Source organism: Nesoenas mayeri, assembly GCF_963082525.1.
Source record: "Nesoenas mayeri genome assembly, chromosome: 4".
Classification (NCBI taxonomy): domain Eukaryota; kingdom Metazoa; phylum Chordata; class Aves; order Columbiformes; family Columbidae; genus Nesoenas; species Nesoenas mayeri.
Window position 1 is genome coordinate 24,333,349 of NC_137540.1, and position 18,201 is coordinate 24,351,549.

Below are 18,201 nucleotides of genomic sequence, written 5' to 3' on the forward strand. Positions count from 1 at the left end.
GAACAGAGAGTGAAGGCAGATACACACTTGTATGTTGGAGAGTGGCTACTGCGCACCTTGTCATGCCAGTGAGAAAAGGAGAGTTGCAGGTTGCTGGTTTTGCAGCCATTGATTTTACATCTTATGGGGAGGGGGTAAAAAAAAGGATTTTTCAGTTCCTTTCCACACCCCCTCCCCAGTAAGCATTGTTGGAAGAAGACCAAAGCAGAGCAACTACAAGTTAAATATACACTTGCGCTTAGCTGCATTACATAACTCTGTAGGAGAAGCAGGTTGAAAAGCTTTATTTTTTTTTGTTTGTTTCATTTAAATCTTTGTATTTTATTTCTCTTCCTTTTCATCTCTTAACTCCTGTTAATTTTTCCCCCTAAATTACATCATCCTCTGAAGAACGCTGGGTTTCGCAGGCAGGCGGCTAGTCACCTGCAACAACCGAGGGGTCCCGCAGAAGCTTCCAGGCTGCTGTCCGTGTCAGACGCCAGGGTTTGATCCGTGGACATGGATGAGATGTCGTTGACAGATGAGGATGGAGGGAGGCTCTCACTGCTGTTCACTGCTGCACCTGTGCTACGAAAATGAACACCAACGTGATTAAACCCGAAACCCCAGAACTTCTCGCAGTTTAAAAAGCAAAGGGTACTTACCCTGTGGCAATAGGCATGTAAGTACACAGACCATTTTAAACAACGGCAAACATAAGTGGCTATGCAAACTTTAGGCACTGGATAATATTAAATATTTTACTGGGGAATTCTTTCTCTCCTTCAACAGTCTGTTTCGAAGAGGTATAGCTCATGTTGTGTCTATCATTTCAATTCTTCCTAGCCTTCTTAGAGTTAAAAACCACCCAGCAATCAGAGGTCTGCTAGGATCACACAGGTGACAAGAAGATTAAAAAAAAGCCAACCCAGTCCTCCATACTCGGTCATAAAACCCTGGTTGTTTTCTTGTAGGTAGTTTAGTAGAATGTGTTGTACCAATTCACCCAGTGGCAATGCAGAGATGGCATCTGTGGGCGAGACAAGGCCAGTTTCTTCCTCTTAGTCAAGGACTAGGTGACTAAGCCCAGGATTTCAGTTGTGACAGTATTTTTGTGCATCCAAGTTTACCTGTCCTCTGTAAAATGATGGTAGTACCAGATATTATTAAAAAAAAAATCACTTTGTCTTTGTGAAACAAAGTCTGAACCTTCATGACATTATCATTAACACGACTGAACACGTATCACATCCCTGAATATTATTAGGCATTATGTGTCCTATAAATACAGATAACCGTGTGATAAATACAGAGCCACTGAAGAATGTATTTGTTGTGCACCTATGACCACTCAACCATCACTCTGCCCGTTAACCTCAACTCATACTTAATTCTCAGAGTAGCAAGCAACAATTGGATTGGTATTTTTTTCCACTAAACTTTCAAGCAACATTTTGTCATTCTCTTTCCACCAAAATTAACACTGTCTGCAGTTTGGGAGGGAAACATTACTTTTCATTAAATATTCATGATGTCGTTTTGCATGATATTGCACGGCTGGAAATCGTAGCCAGTCACTGTGACACACGGTCCTTTGTTTTGCAGATAGATGGCATTTCATTCTTACGGCTGAAAAGTTTTCTTGGCTCACATTTAAAGATTTTCATTTCCTTGAAATGGACAGAAATGAACATCTATTGCCTTGAAAAGCGAGACAACACACCTAATAAAATTACAAGACTTTTATAGTCTTATTGTAGAAATTAATAGCCATCTATACTAGTCAAAATATATGGTCCTGTGGGACAATGGAGAGTGTGAGAGATTTGAGGGATTTTCTTGAAGTTAATGTGTGGATGGGTTTCTATTAGATGGAGATTTGTTATTAAACTAGCCAGGCCCAAAAGAATTTCAAGGCCACCTTGGAAAGCTGAAAACATGACGTAAATCAACAGACCTATTAACAGTGAGACTTGGGCGCATGGACAGCTCATGAACATAGACAATATCCAATCAGGTAATGCATGCTTGGCGCATGGATGCGTGATCAGGAAATAACTGCATATATAAGGAGGCTTGTTTCTGTAATAAATGGCTTCACTTGAAATCATATTGGATTATGCGGAGTCCATGAGTTTTCGCCCTTGCAGGAGAGGATTTCTGTTAACCCTTTTGCAATAAAAACATTACTTGGAGAAAGAAGCCACCATAACTCCAAACCCTCTTCTATTTTCCTCAACTTTTTCTTCCCTTTATACACATTCTCTATAAATATGCACAAAACAGAGGCAGATACGCTCCCATTCAGAGCTCTAGATGGGAACTGCTTTCTGCTGTTGCAGTGGTACAAAGTTATTCCGGCATCAGAAGAACCCTTGGATTAGCTTACTCTCCTGATGCATTCAGAAAACAGTTGATGTTGTAAATGCTGCAAAAAGACAGAGTAATCTCAATGACGTCTCATTGGGGACTGCAGACAGCAGCCATATATCTTTTCTGATAGGAGGTTTGTTTTTCTATGACTGATTTACACCTATCTCATTCCTATTGATAACTAATCACCCGGGACAACACTGTTACTTAATGTTTACATGTTATTAAATCATGTAGCATTTTATGAAAATCAGTGAAAATGAATGCATTTAGATACAGTCAAAATATGACTGAATTATATGACTAACCAATGTATTACCTTTCTAAATGTTTACAGTCCTGGACAGAAGCCTGCCAGGAAGTTGTGGATACTGTCCCAGGAATCAAATGGAAAGAATTCCAGTAGATTCAATTGACTTTGGATCAAACTGTTGCTGTGCAGCTTGCTTTGATAGATGTGTGATCAAATTTTCTTGGCAAAATAACTAAGAAATAGCTGCAGAAATTGTTTAGGTGAAGATTTTGTTATGCTGTCAGATTCAGCACCACTGAATTCAACAAACCCTGCTATGTTTGCTTCAGCAAGTAACAACTCAGCCCATAAGTTTCTGGAAGGTGCATTTTTATAATAGCTATTCCGAGTTTTCAGCACAATTGTACGTGACACCATGCACACCTGAGAGTTACTGTTGCAGCCCCAGAGCACCCAGGCTCACAAAATACCCACAAAACCAAATGAAACCACACCAAACCTAAATGACAGAACTAAACAATTCAGCAGCACGAAGAAGCAACATCCAGGAACTCATCCAAAACTGTCCTGATCAATCAGTAACGCTTCATTTGCTGCACTCAGTATCTGCCTGCTGCTACAACAGCTTGTTCTGCAACGGATGGGTGCCACGTGAAACGCTGCAGAAATGACAGAGGGGCATTCAAAAGAGAAATAGATCCCCGTTTGTAAATTTGCTGTTTGGCAGGAAGCTTCTCACTGGCTTGAGGGTCAAGGAAAAGAGGAAAAGTTGAGAGCAGGTGAGAAACAGCTCCTGGGACCTGTTACCAGCTCTGCCACTGACTTGACAGCCGGTCTTTTAAGCCACACATCAGCTTTCCTGCTGTAAAGCAGGGATTCCTTCCTTAGAGAGCTCCTGTGAAGCCCAGTTTAATTAGCACCTATGGAAGTGCCTTTAAGACTTCTGCTGTGAAGTGACACAGATGCAGAGGAAAAAAAAAATTAAAAAATAGAACTGCAGCTTTTGCTGTTTCCAAAAGAAGCCTTGTGTCTGCCTTGGGGATTTGCTCAGCTTCTTATAAATCATGTAATATTAACTCTTATGTCACAGGGCTAGGCAACCAAAAAAGGGCTGCTAAAGGTATCCAGTAGTTCTTGGGTGACAGCAAAATGACCAAATCAGACAACAACTAAAAGGCAGGAAAGGAAGAATAAAAGAGTGAATTTCAGCATGAAAGGGGACTGCTAAGAATAAGCTGCACTGGGATCAGCACTATTTACTGTATTCAGTATCCAGAAGTCAGGAGACAGTTGGAAATGTTAGGTATGAAATTACAGCTGGGTAGTGAAGACTAGGGGAGAGCTTGAGAGACATGGTTGGACAGTTATGCAGTGTCAGAGCAGAGGAAATCTGCAAATGGCAGCCAGGTTATTTACTTTGAACAGAACTTAAGTTTAATTCTAAGTAATCTACAGCCTCTTCTTTTTCTTTTTTTTAGTGGAAATACTTGCTGCTTGCTAACACCAGTCAGATACACTTTTTTAAAAAGCATTAACCATACAGAAATGTGTATTGGTAAAGTACTCCCATATCACTGCATGAAGTTTATACCCTTTCCTTATCTGTTTCAGAAATGACAGAGCAGGAGACCTGAGACTGCTAGTGAAAAGGTCTACAGCACTTCTTGGTAAAGTGAGTAATTAGAAATAAATAATACATCGTCTATGGAACCCAGAAGGACGCCTCCACAGAAGATGCACATATGTGTGTGTGTTAGCCACATACATGCGTATGTCTGTGTGTATTCTGGGGACAATATAGGTGTACAAACTGTATATATCTTCATGTTTAAGGGAGTGAATTAGTCAACAATCCTGAAGGCTGATTAAATTTAGTGGCTATTTCTCACATACATTGTTGTGACCGAGTTCCACTGAGAAAACATTTTTTTTCTAAGCACTTTTATTCTCCCAGCTGAGTAATTATATGGCACAGACTCCTTCAATAGTGAGTGTATTGGTAAGGGGTACATCAGCTGAATTTAACAGAACTGAACAATTTGGCAATTCTGTAACAGAAAAAGAACAGAAAACCAAAACCTACGATCTAAGATTAAATTAAATGTTTACGTATGCATGTGGATGGGCGTATGTTCTTTGCACATGTTGCTTATATATTTATGTAACACGTACATACAAACCTATACACAGATCTTTCCACTCTATTCAGCACTACAAGTGCCTTAAGCAGATGGGTTTCGATACTGCCATCTATGAGAGACAGAAGTCAACTAGAGAAAGTGTAGAGAAAAGTAGTAAGCTCAGAAGTTTCAAAGATGCAGGTAGTGAAGTTCAAAGGAAGGAAGACTGATTAGAGATGCAGTAATGGAATTTAAGTGAGCTAAATGCTACCAGAAAGAAAAATGTAGGTAACTGTTCTCCATGTCCTCTGGAGACAGGACAAGAAGTAAGAGTTGAACTGCATTTTAAAAAAAAAAAAATTAGGTAAATATTTATGCAAACATATTTTTGAAAGTAAACAAGATCGCTTACAGAGGTTTTCTGGAACAGGCAGCAGAAGTACATGTTGGGAACAGTTTTGGACACAGCTGATTTTGTTCATTGGACGTGAGCACAAGGGGCACTGGAGGTTTCTCCAAGACCCCACATTGCAAGATTATATGTTGTATTGACTAATTCTTCACAGGACGTGATGAAGCACCAAGTGACTGACACCCTGATACACAGGAACTCCAACCAGTCTGCAGTATCAATGGGCAACTATTATCTTTGGTGCTGTCAACTTGAGTCATCTCCCCAAAAGTTCTGATCAAGTGATCTCAGAAATTTGTCTCCAGCTTGCTTGCTGTGATTACTAGTAAAGCCCCAAATCTCAGCCTTCTGAATTCTTGCCAAGAAGGCTAACAAGCACAAGCAATGTGTGTGTATAGTCTCCCTAATTTCCCTTTTGCTCAGAACTGGTCACCTGTTTTACCTCATTCTTTCAGTATTTCATTCAGCTAATCTAAATTAAGTCAGGTGCATAAAACTGAGAAATCTACTGTTTCATAAAACAGTTTCATCTCAGAGTGATTTTTAAATAGTTACTATACTTGTTGGCATCTGGCAACCAAAATGAGTCTAAAGGGAACAGCAAAAGAAAGATCAGAAATGGGAATTTTATATGGTCTGAAATGTTTTACATAAACAATAAAAACTTTTTACATAGAAAAAACCAAAATATGAATACATAAAAGAAATCCCTGAGTAGTTAATTCCTGAAAACAGGAACAACGTTTCTAGCTCATAAATCATACTGCAACCACCATTCTGTAGGGGAGAGAGATTACAGAGCAAGGATTTGTCACATACCTGTCAGAGCCCCAGATTTATTTTCAGTGGTGGTACAGTAATTTGGTAAATTAAGTCTTCAAGTCCTATACTTTATTTACTACTTAGCAAGAATGCAATGGATGGTTTTCAGTATCTTATTACCATCCAGCACTCTATTAACTTATGCCATTATTGCTATATTTTCCCTTGTCCTGTCAGTTACTAATGGCACATTCTTATTCTAATGTTAAGTTAGCATGAAGTAAAAAAAATCACAACACACACACAAATCTCCCTGAAAATATGCAGAGGACACTGAATTAAGTTATTTTACTTTGAGAAAAGGCTCTGCAGAAGGTAGGTAGGTTTACCCACAAACACTACTGGGACACTGTGCTCAAAATCTGGGCACTTCCAGTCTGCCAGTGAAAGCGTACCTTCCCAAATGTGTCTTTCTATGTATTGGCAGTCACCCTTGGCATTTCTGTGAAAAGACTGCTGATGTGAATTCTCCTCAGGTAAAATTTAGTTGAGATTTTTTTGTGACAGGATTTTAAGAATCTATGTTTGAAGACAAATTTCCCTTCTCATCAAAGTGTCAACCAAAGTCGTCAGCAAGATGTTCTAATGTTATCAGACTTCTGGAAGGATAAACTACCAGTGTAGGTACCAGTTGCTTACATGGGGGGGTGCAATGTTACATGTCCAATGGGTGGATATGTGCCAACCTCACCAATTTTGCCTATATCAATTAGCAGAGTATTAATTCATTTATCCATCAGCATAGCGGAACAGTAATGACAGCGTGAGATAATTCTCCCCACCTGCAGGAATATAATCCTGTAACCACAGATCTTTCCATAGAAAATACCAGGACAAGTATATCTCAAATAGCAAGAAGACCAATTTTTAAGTATTAATATGACATCGACTATCGAGGTCAACTGAATTTAATGAAAACTTCCTAACTTGGTTTACATAACTGTAAGTGCAGCACCAGTGCTTCAGCCATCTCCATTCTTTCTCTTTTTGTCCGTACAGAACACACGTCAAAGTCATTTAATGGGGCTGAGTACCTGAAGGAGAAGGCTGTCCTTTTACTACACCATTTTTCGTCTTTTCTTCAGAATTCATTACTTCTTTGTAAATGAGTTCTGGAAGAGAAAATTGCAACAGTTACAAATGAGAACCAGCACCTGTGATCAGGAAGAAAGCAACTACCTCAAAACGCAGCACTGTAGCCTTCCTTAGGCTGCCTTGCTCTGCCCTACCTTGTCTTCACAAGTTTGACAGTGCTGCTCACCTAAGACCTCTCTCTTCCATTCCCTTCCTCTCCTATCATCTCTTTTTGGAGCTGAATTGAGACAGAAACTAGGAAACGTGAATTGTTTAATGCTGCACTACCTAGAAATGAAGTAGCACAGTAATACAGTGCTTTTTACTATGGGTAAAATTCTGATGCATTGTCCTGTTCTACAGATGATATCCCTAGATTTCTATGAAGCATTGGAATCTGCATCCCCCCGTGTTAACATTAACCTATGTAAACGATGATAATACTGAGGATATTTCTTATATTTTAGCTACCAAAGTGTTAGTTTCTTCCTGTCAAAGGAATTCCTTTGGGTTTACACAGATGCACCTGGTGGTGGGACATGGCTGTTTCGCCACTGAAATACCCCTTCCCATTTAATTCTAAACTGCTATTACCTTTCCATTCCTCGATTGTATGTTCCCTTTCATCCAGCTGTTTATCATATATCTGAGGCGGTGGCTGCAGAAGAGAAACAAAGTTATTTATTCAACTGTCCATTACATTGTAAATAATTAGGAGTAACTATTTAAGTATAGATAAATGCCCTTCTCCCTCTTTGTTATCTATCCTGTACATCAGGGGTGTCAAACTCATTTTCACCAGGGGCCACATTAGCCTCATGATTACCTTCAAGGGGCCGAATGTAATTTTAGGACTGTATAAATGTAGGAGTAGTTACATTTACACAGTCCTAATATTACATTTGGCCCTTTGAAGGCAACCACAAGGCTCATGTGGCTCTTGCTGAAAACGAGTTTGACACCCCTGCTGTACATGCAAAAGCACATGAAACACATTTGAGTATTAAATGAATTAACACTTTGGGAATTCAAGTCTTTATGTAGGAGTAATCAATGTATTTTTCCCTTTCCTCTTTTAAACAAGAGCCATAATTGCAGGTGAAACAGAACCCTTGTCAGCAGTGCCACTGTTCTTATCCTGAGCCCAGAAGTTCCACAAACAGACTGTTTGTACTGGCAGAGAAAGTACTGTCAGAATACCAGACAAATACCAATCCTGATTAATTAGAAGTCATATTACAATACCAAGTTTCAAGTTGTCCTTCAGACATCATACTCACTGCTATACAAACTTCTAAGAGTAACTAATTTAATGCAAATCTCCCAGCCAGAATTTCCAATCTATGTTCCAAATTCCCAAGCTTGCCAGTATACATATTTTTAAGTAACTTTGCTCTAACCAGAAAGGTGTTGGGTGTTTTTTACTGTATGTTTTAGTTGCTGAGAATGTCACAGAAGTAGCAGATCCTGAAATTTGTTGAGAGAGGCAACTAGAGTTTCTGAGAGCCTGAACACCTGCCTTCCTTGAGCAAATAAGCCACATGTTCATTGTGTCTCCTGATGTCAGCTGCCAAATCCAGCAGCCGAGCAAGGCAGAGGACTCTGCCCCTTCCTTCTATCAAGAAGCTTCAGCATCTGAGGTAAGGCTATCAAATGAAGATGAAAACAAGATCTATTGTGATTTTGTCACGCATAAGTATTTCCTCTATCTTTCATCTTGGGCACTTGGCCACTGCGTCCCTTTGAATACATCCAACTATTAAATGCATGTTTGCCAAGCTGTTTTCTGATTCACTGAGAAGTTGAGGATTTGCTCTCAGGAGTAACACCATCAGTCTATTAAGCTATGTGCATACTATAGATAAAAGTGAGAAAGTAATCACATATATGATAGCTGGACGAGACAAGTCCACTGAAAACAAGAGAAGTTCCTACAGGCTGACAGTTGTATCAGGGCTAAAGACAAAGGGACTAGGTGAAGTCCTGGATTGCCAACTCTCACACATGAGAGGATGCCTAAAGGGAACGTGGAACACATGCCATGAGTTAAAGCGAGTCCCAGGCCTCAGCAGGGGTACCTGAGGTTTTGCCACATCAGCAAGGTAAGATAAAACCACATGAAAAGTCTGAGTCCAAAAGCAATGCAGCTGCTCGCTTATTCAGCATTAACAACCCTCCTCTGTCCCTTTCAGTCTGTCCTGAAGCTTAAGACATGTTAACCCAAAATCAAAGCCATCTCCACTTTTAGTGGTAGCAGCAGGGGAGGCATTTGGCCAAGACAAGAATATCCTGCAAGCAACTTTTCCTCCTTAAAGCTTACAAAAAGCACAGGCTGTGAGTAAAATTGCTCCTATCAAATGTAAACACTCTATTTACACCTTCCACAGAAAAACTAGGATATTTCTCCCCCAGCCGGAAATAAAAGGCTTTATTCTTTTACTGCTTCAATTCCCAAACACACAATTTACAGAATCAAAGGGAACAAGTGATCAGATGCACATTCCTGTCCTCAGTTCACACAACCACGAAACCTCTGGCTTATGCCTCTTCAAATTTATTTCAGTTATGTCTTAAGCAGACATAATTAGCTAATAAGTAACAAGAAAAGCAGCACTAATTATTTCCTAGATTAACACATTCTGGAAATGAAGACATTTTCCAGGGAGAGAGCCTAGAATAATCTAATTTTTTTTACCAAAATCCTATTTTGCTATGAAGATAACCAACGGAGAGCAACCAAACTCTGCATTTCACACACCGGAGGATGCCAGAAACTGCGCCTGCACTGTATGTTCTACTGCTGCACCAATGTGGATGCTGCAGAGCTGATTTGTGAGCTAGCGGGACACACAGCTCTCGGCAGGAACACAGGAGCCAAGGGTAACAAATATTCAGTGTGATGATGACAGGAATAAATCTCTGCTCTTCTCACAGGCAGGCTCTGTAACATCTAAAGCCTGTGCAGGACACGGGACAGTGGAGCTCTGCTATGAGGCCAGGCCAGCACTCCCATACTGGCATCAGGAATCTTTTTTTTATTTCTTTATTTTATTTTATCTTATTTTATTTATTTATTTGTGTTGATTCAGACCTCAGAATCCTCTAACAGTTTCAAGAATGAATTTATTTTCCTGTGATCCTCATTAACCCTAACGACAACGAGAGAGCTTATTGCATTGTTATCAAACTAGATAATCCCCTCCAGGCTGACCACCCAATTTCTGCTAACTTGAAAGAGAGGTCTTTAATGCAAGTATTGTCACAGCAATGGACCTCACAGAGCAGCTGCCATACCTGTGTCCTCCTGGGCACCTGATTTCAGTCTTGGTCCAAAGGTTAGCCTGAAAATGACTTTGCTGCCTAATTCAAATGCCTTAGAAGATGACTGAGCTCACAATTATTAATCTTCTATGTAGATGCAGCTGCAGTATTATAGACATTCTTCTAAATCCTTCATACATCATGTCCCAGCTGAGAGTTATACGGTTTAGTTTGTACGTTTTTCAGAAAAAGTATAGTTAAAGTAGCCTTAAATCAAAACAGAGTGTGGATCAAGCCTATGGGTGGCAGCATCTAGCTTTAGTTTAAGGCAGCCATTTTCTTCCCAGATCAGATTGATTTGCAAGTGACTGCAGTGGCAACAAAGAATAGAATCTATTTTTAGATGCGGAAGAAAAGGAATTAGTTATATTTTTCTAGTATACGTTAAAATAATCCCTTGTTGTTTCAGTGGTTCTTGGCTTTTATGTTTAATAAATGGATTTTTAAAATATTTATGCATTACGTTTGATATTAACTGAATATAATAACAACTACAGAAAAACCCCCAAAATATCCACACTGACCTTTTTCTAAAAAAAAAGAAAAAAATAAGAAAACTAACAAGAACATACCCTAAAAAAAACCCCACACCAAAACCCATGAAAGGCAATGTTTTTCATAGGGTTAGATGGATTTGTTAAATACCTTTCTAACAGCCAGGGAGAAAAAGCTTTTCACTAGAGAAAAAAGCAAAACATATGTTGAGGCTGATGTATTCTAACTTTCCCAAAGCAACACAGATTGGTTTGTGTGCTGCTGCTAGAATGCAAAGGGAGTGGGCTGAACCTCCCACTTGAATAAATCCTGCAGTCTTTGTCCCTGCCTCTGCAGAGCGAGTGCCAGCACAGCGAAGACCTCGGGATGAGCTGTTTTTAGAAAGCTTGGCAGGAGCAAGGCTTGATTCTGCATCTCTTCCCAGAACTGCAGGGTCTGGAGCGGCAGTTGTGGAGCAGCATACAGGGCAATGAGAGAATTAGTGATATACAAATACCAGAGGCAATGGGAGGCTGTAAAAATTAATAGCGTGAGGTTTGATAATTTGTTAAATGGCTTAGATCCTCATAACAGGTGAATATCAATTTGTATTTTGCCACAACCTAGATGATGTTACTGCTACTATTTATATTTTATTTTTGCAGTGCAAGCAGAAGCACACTGGTGTGCTGTCACCAGTGGCCTGAACTCTCTTCAGCTGGAGATGAAAGTGTCAATGGCCTCAGATTTCACCCTGTATTGCGCAGGGACTCCACAATGGGCTGTGGAGATGGAAAAAGAAATGCTTCTGTGCCCAGCCGTTCTTTGGAACCTTTGCAGAGCCTTTAGGAAAACTTCACCATCGAAGAAACTGTGGCCTGAGGTGTTTCTGAACAGCTGGACTGCAAGGATGGCAGGCAGCAGGAGGCAAGATTACTTATCCGTGCACAGATGACTGAGTAGATTACGGATAAGTACAAACAGCAAGCTGGAAAAATCTTGAGCTTTGTTTAGAGGAGAAAAAAGAAGATAAATGCCTCTTTTGTCTCTAACCACTACTTCTCACTGACATTAACATAGATTGCTGCAAAGGGTGTGTTCGGCTTCCATAACTTATCAGCTATAAATGGACAGATGTTGCTGATTAGACAAAATATCCATGCTTGTGTACAAAGCAGAGCTGCAAACTTCTTTTGTGAGACAACAGATGTGCACCATCAGCCCCTAAGCAAAAAAACAAACCCTGGAACTGATTGCTAGAAAACCCCTGTGGCAGATCACCACAGAGTTTAGAAACAACATCCAAATATGCACAATGCTGAGCAAGAGAAAAGAATACTAGAAAAGATGTACAACCGGACAGCCTTGATTCTGCCACAAAGTGTCACATGTAGTGAAGGTGACACCTTCATTCAAGTGTTGTTTTCTAGGCTCACAGAGGTCTCCAGAAATTCTTCTCCATCATCATGGATGCTCAGCACTCAAAGGCAAAAGAGATGGCTTTTTTTGTTGTTGTTTTCTTATAACAAACTTCAAAACTTAAAATTTATTTGAGTAGATTAACAGTTGGTCACAGATAGTTTATACAGAAAGGGCTAAAACAGTACAGAGGCAGTTTCCATCCTGGAGAGGACATCAGACTGAGAAATGCAAACGAGATCTCCTTCATAAGCATTATAGGAAACAGCATCACAATAATAAAAGGCAACACACGGGCTGTCAAGCACAGAAAAATGAATTATAATTTACAGCCCAGCCCCTCATGGGTAGTCCTAGATACAGAGACACGCCAGTGAAATCCTATGAAAATAAAACCAGTATCGAAAGCAGTGTTAGTTACAGCAAATAAAACCCCACATGATCTATCACTTGTAAAATTCTGTTAACACTGAGAAATGCTTAAAAGCTACTTTGTTAACATCTGATCTTTCCCTCTTCTAAGAAATCTCTCCTCTAATGAATGGCAATGTCAGAGAGCAAGCAATAACTACAGGTAAGTAAAATCTAAGATGAATTTTGAAACCATTTAATAGAAAACACCAGGTAATAATCTATGGTAAATTTTGCCACTACATTTGTTCCCATGGAATGGAACAGAATAATACTGTTCCCAAGTAGGAACCACTTATAAGATCACACAGATAATTCAAGAGGTTCCAAAAAGAAGTGATTCCTAAATCATTTATAGCTGAAGAAAAAAATGGGCAACATTAAGTCCTAAACAATTGCCCTTAAACAGCAGAAATTCTTCTAAAACAGCATCTTCCAGAAATATGCATGCAAATATTTTTAGCTGAAAAACACTGGGTTAATATTTTACAAAAAAACGTACTAACTGAAAAATTAAGGAAAGGAATTGAAAGCAGCCACAGTCTTGCATAAGAATGTTACTTTGATACCAGTAAGTAGGTATCTCTCCCATTCAAAATTATTTCTCATGCCAACAACATGGAAGGAATTAGACTGGAGACCAGGCAGCTCAAGCCAACGCCGTCCTAGAGAACAACCAGCATGAGTGTTCTGAAATTTGGCAGCAGAGCCACCCAGGTGGCAACACTAACGCTAATCTGAAGCATGTGCCTAGGAATCCATCCTGTTCACGAATGATTTAAACATTTTACGATAAAACCAGTAACATACATATAGGCAGCGTCGCATAAACATTACAGGAGATATGAAAAACTAACTATCTGATCTGGGATTTATTCACAGCTCATCTCAATGAAGGATTAAGAACATATAGCAAGATCAAAAAAGGCAGCTGTGCAAATGAAAACAAAGTTTCAGGCACAGCATTTTCAGAAAAGAAAATAGAGAAGTTAATATGTCACCAGGGAGATATTGAGATGATCTACAATAAACAGGGTAGCCTACATGGGGAGGCAAGACATGATGGAAATGTCTTCTTCACTAAAGAAGACCAGTGCACTTTGAGGAAGAAAATGTATGGTGTGTCTCATTTATTCATAATAATAGCCCAAATACTGTAAGGTAAAGTAAATATTGTAACACAAGAGTAATAAACAACAGTATTCGTTTAAAAGTAGAATCAAGACAGTTTCTGCATATAATATACAGGAATAAGGAACCTTTAACTGAAATATAAAACAGAGAAGTAAGGTCTATGGCTTCCTATTCTGATTTCACAACGGATTTCCTGTGTAACATTAGTAAATAATACTTTTCCTCTTTGAATGCTGGTTTCCCTACATATGAATTAGGTGTGAAGATTGGTAACAAATTTCAACAGTTCCTGAAATCCTGAGAATTCCATACAATCTTAAACACACATTATCTACTATGTTTTCATGTTTTTTAGAAACACGTATTTCACTTATAATTGGTTGAATATAGAAATTATCTTACCTGGGAATAACACTATACAAATGAATTTCAGAGTGATGATGTACATTCTGGAGAACCTAATGCTCTGACTTTATTGTAAAAGATACTGCAGCGAGCAAGGTGGTCTCAAAAGAAGCTGGCTAATGACGTTAGTATGTTCGACGAAAGAACTACCTCTAAATCCAAAATCTGGCTTACCCACTTACTCCACAGGTAAGCTCAAAAACTGTGCAAGGCCTGTTTCTAAATGTAAATATGATGATTGTTTCAGAGCTGTTGAAGGCTTTGGATGTGGTTTGTTTTTACACAGAAGTCTATGTAGAAGTTTATGCAGAAGTTTGTGTAACCTCTTGGTGTTAGTGAATAGCAATTACCACACCTCTTAACAGATCCTCTTGTTCCTTTTATCAGGGAATTGCTACATGGCACTTAAGGCCAACCAGAAGAGTTTATTGCTGTTACACATCGAGAGGGAAAAGGGTATTGCATCCCTACCGTTTTCCATTTCTGTCACAGTCTTCACCCATTAGAATGAGACATAATATCTTTATGGCTCCCATACAGCCTGTGAAAGACCATAAACTTTTAATAGACTTATAAAAAGGGACTGTAACTGTCTCACTATCCTGCTTTCCTAACTGGACAGGGCTGTTTTATCTTTTCCTCTCACATTTGTAGCGCTGTAAATCTGGGAAGACATGGAGGGTCGTTACCTCTGAGTTAAACCTTGACAATGAATTCTCTGCTCATTCGCTGAACTGTCTTCAGTGCTCTTCATGGTCTACTCCAGCACTCAGTGACACTCCATGGCACTGCAAAAGCTCACTTCAACATTTCTGCCACAATAAAAGCTTTCAGTTGCCTGTCTTCGTAAGCCTCCAAACCAAATGAATATTGTACAATAGATGCCCAACTCCTGTTGATGTAGCCATTTACTGGAGATAGGGAGAAATCTAACTAGACACCTAAGTGGATTAAATCTAATGCTACCCTGCTTGAAAAGGCCATCTTCTTTAATACCTCTCTATTGGTTTTGCTGTGTTATCTCTACTATACAGGGTTATTGACAGTGGGAGGAATCCTGCCTCGTGTTACATGCTATGGGAGGAGGACTCTCAAAAAAACCCACTCCACCACCAAACCTGTAGTCACATGATGAAAGACCTCACTCTATGGAAAACTGCTAAGAGAGAGTGCAGTGAACATGGGTGAATGCACCACAGCATAGGCCTGGAAGTCCCAGTGGGGTCATCGGATTAAATAGTGGGAGGTTAAGCACAATGCAAGTGATGAAAATCATCTCCACCACTCTCCTATCACTCTCTTTTCTGGTTCCCTGTGAAAAAGCCTGTGAAAAGCAGGGCTGTTCCTTCATAGAGCATCATCATGCTGCGAATCCTAAAGGAGAATTCATTAAGGTGCTCGCTGGTCCACTGCAAACTTTCCTTGAGAAGGCTGAAGAACATTCGTCTTTGCTAGTCATAGAATCATAGAATCATTCCAGTTGGAAGAGACCCTCAGGATTATTGAGTCCAACCGTAGCATAACTCTAGCACTAAACCACGTTCATCCTTTCTCCCACTCCTCCCTCTACTCCATCCTTGTCTGTCCAACTCTCAGTAAATAGCCCAGGCTCCTTTTGTACCCTCTGGCACCCAGCCCATAAAATGGATGCACATCTCTGAAGCCATGAGCTAATGAAGGAAAGGTGCTCCCCTAGAAGAGGCAAGGCCCACTTGGGGAAGGCAAAGCAAAACCCATGGTTAGTACCTGCTGTCTATGATACAGAAAAACAGAACATAAAACCTGGGCTTACGGTGTTTCTTCTCCCTTCACCGGGAAACAACAGCACTATTACTTGAAATCTAATAGACAGGTAACATCCCCAAATACAATGTACTTCCTTGTTTAAAAGAAGAGAAGATTAATAACACTGCAGTACCTAGTAAGCTTCTGTAAAGTGCTCCTTATCTCTCTGCCTGGCACAGGAGTTCTGATCTGCCTGTTGATCACACCCAGAGGGATGTAATTCAGCTTGGGTCAGAATCAAGGCAACGGAGAATCAAAGCGCCGAGATTGTATGGAGTCAAAGGAGACCAGGCTTTTCTTAAGTTTCTGTCTCTAAAGCTTTGTTCTCGGACAGCGAAAAGAAATCTATGCACCTTGGATGAGACCAGTCACAGAAGCCAGATTCTGACACAAGAGAAGACTCACTGAATGCAACTGCAGAAAACCAAAATTCATAGGCTCCACAACAGTAACATGCAGGAGCAAGTGATTTCAAATGAGTAGTCCACAAAAAAGAGAGTGGAAGGAAAAAGACCAAATCTGATGCTGACTAACTGGCATTTCTAGTGAAATACAAACCACAAATACCTACTTAAAACCTGTTTTAACAAAAGATCATCTTGAGGTAAAGATACTAACGGACAAATGCTTCAAACCTGGCCAATAGATTAAAAATAAAAAATCTGAATTTCAACAGGAAATAAGCAAAGTGAATGGAAAATGAGTAAAACTGAATACTCAGAGAGCAAAAATGGAAAATCCATTAACTGGTTTATCAGCTAACTGAAGCAGCAATGAGTTTGAACAGCCCAGTCTCCCGATAATCAAAATATGAGAGAATACCTTTAAGAGACAAACAAGAGTAGAACAAATGTTGCACTTGTTTGCCCATTAGTTTGAATAAGAACGGCTACTGTGCCCCACATTGCTCTATCTCTTTCCATTGCTTTACTATTACTAAAGCTTGCAAGACTGTCATGGAAAGAGGAAAATATCACCATCTCTTCCTTGAACTGGAAATCTTCCAGTCAGGCAACACAAAAATGTTCATTGAACTTATTTCACACTTAAAACAGAAGCATTGTAGTAGCAGACTCACCTTAGGCTCATACGCATTTGTGTTAACCTTTTGTCAACCTATTTCTATCAGGAACATAGATCCTAAATCCATACATGAATAATCATGAAGAAAATTGGAGCTAAATTGTTTGAAAAACCTATTTAGACTGTAGTGATTCATTTGCTTTTGTCCTCCATTTATAAAAGCTGGCTCACAAACACAGCTAGAGATAAGTAGGCACAAGAAGTTGAAACCATGCTGGGACAAATTCTGAACTGCACTCAGTGGAACAGTTAATAATCAGTACACGTTTCTCTGCCTTTCCCATGAGGCACTTTTATAAGCTTCACAAACTATGGCATTGTTTGTGGACAAAAAGGACCCAGACTAGTAAAGCATAAGGATTTCAACACACTTCAACAGTGTGAAGAACCAGAAGACCCAGAATTGTCTTCTGTTTCACATCTAGAAACAGGTTCAGCTGCAGAACTGAGATCTAGCGGCAGATTTAAATGCCGTTTCCACCTCGCAAAATTCAGTGGGCCAGATGCAGAGACCAAGTAGAAAAGTCACTGATGAAATGTGCTGGTGCCATTGTTTCATAGCACACATTAATAAAATAGCTTACCAAGAGGGAAACAGGACTTGTTCCATTCAAACTGGAATTGGAAACTTAAGATATACGCAACCTGGAAGAATCAGACCACAATCTGTTCTTTGTACCGATGCCGATGAGATTTTTTTTTTTTTTTTTCAAAAACTAACATTAATAAGCTGGAAAACCATTTTTTGGTTTTTACATCTCATTCGAATACTGGTTCTCCATGCATTTGTACCCTATTATAACTTCTGCGGTTTACTTCTATACAGACAAATTCACTGAGTCAGATTATTAAGTGAATCAGCAAACATACCTCTCAAAGAGCTCATTTGTTGGATGTTTTTAGATGAATACCAACTCCATCCCTGCTGCAAAGTTGGCAAGATCTAACAAAAATCTAACACACTAATTTCCCCATTGCCTGTGACATGCTGAACGCGTGGCATTAGGAAACGTTTACTGAATTTGATCCTAACCCTAGCAACTGCAACAAGATGGATATTTCAGTGGAGATGCAAAGGCTCTTGTGATAGCAATCCTTAATAATACAAAATTGCAATAGAAAGTAACACACAACCA

At 39.6% G+C, this 18,201-nt stretch overlaps 1 protein-coding gene across 4 annotated transcripts in view; it reads right to left on the minus strand.

The window, feature by feature from the left end:
* Positions 1–282: 282 nt before the first annotated feature.
* The window catches only part of MAPK10 (mitogen-activated protein kinase 10), a gene marked incomplete at its 5' end in the record, with an annotated part of 83,870 nt that continues 65,951 nt past the window's right edge, over positions 283–18,201 (minus strand). For all 4 annotated transcript variants that reach the window (XM_080343794.1, XM_080343796.1, XM_080343795.1 and 1 more), the window contains 3 exons: positions 283–562; positions 6,994–7,071; positions 7,628–7,691. In XM_080343794.1, coding sequence (XP_080199920.1) covers positions 420–562; positions 6,994–7,071; positions 7,628–7,691 — 285 coding nt within the window. In that variant the 3' untranslated portion in view covers positions 283–419. The remainder of the gene's footprint in view (positions 563–6,993; positions 7,072–7,627; positions 7,692–18,201) is intronic.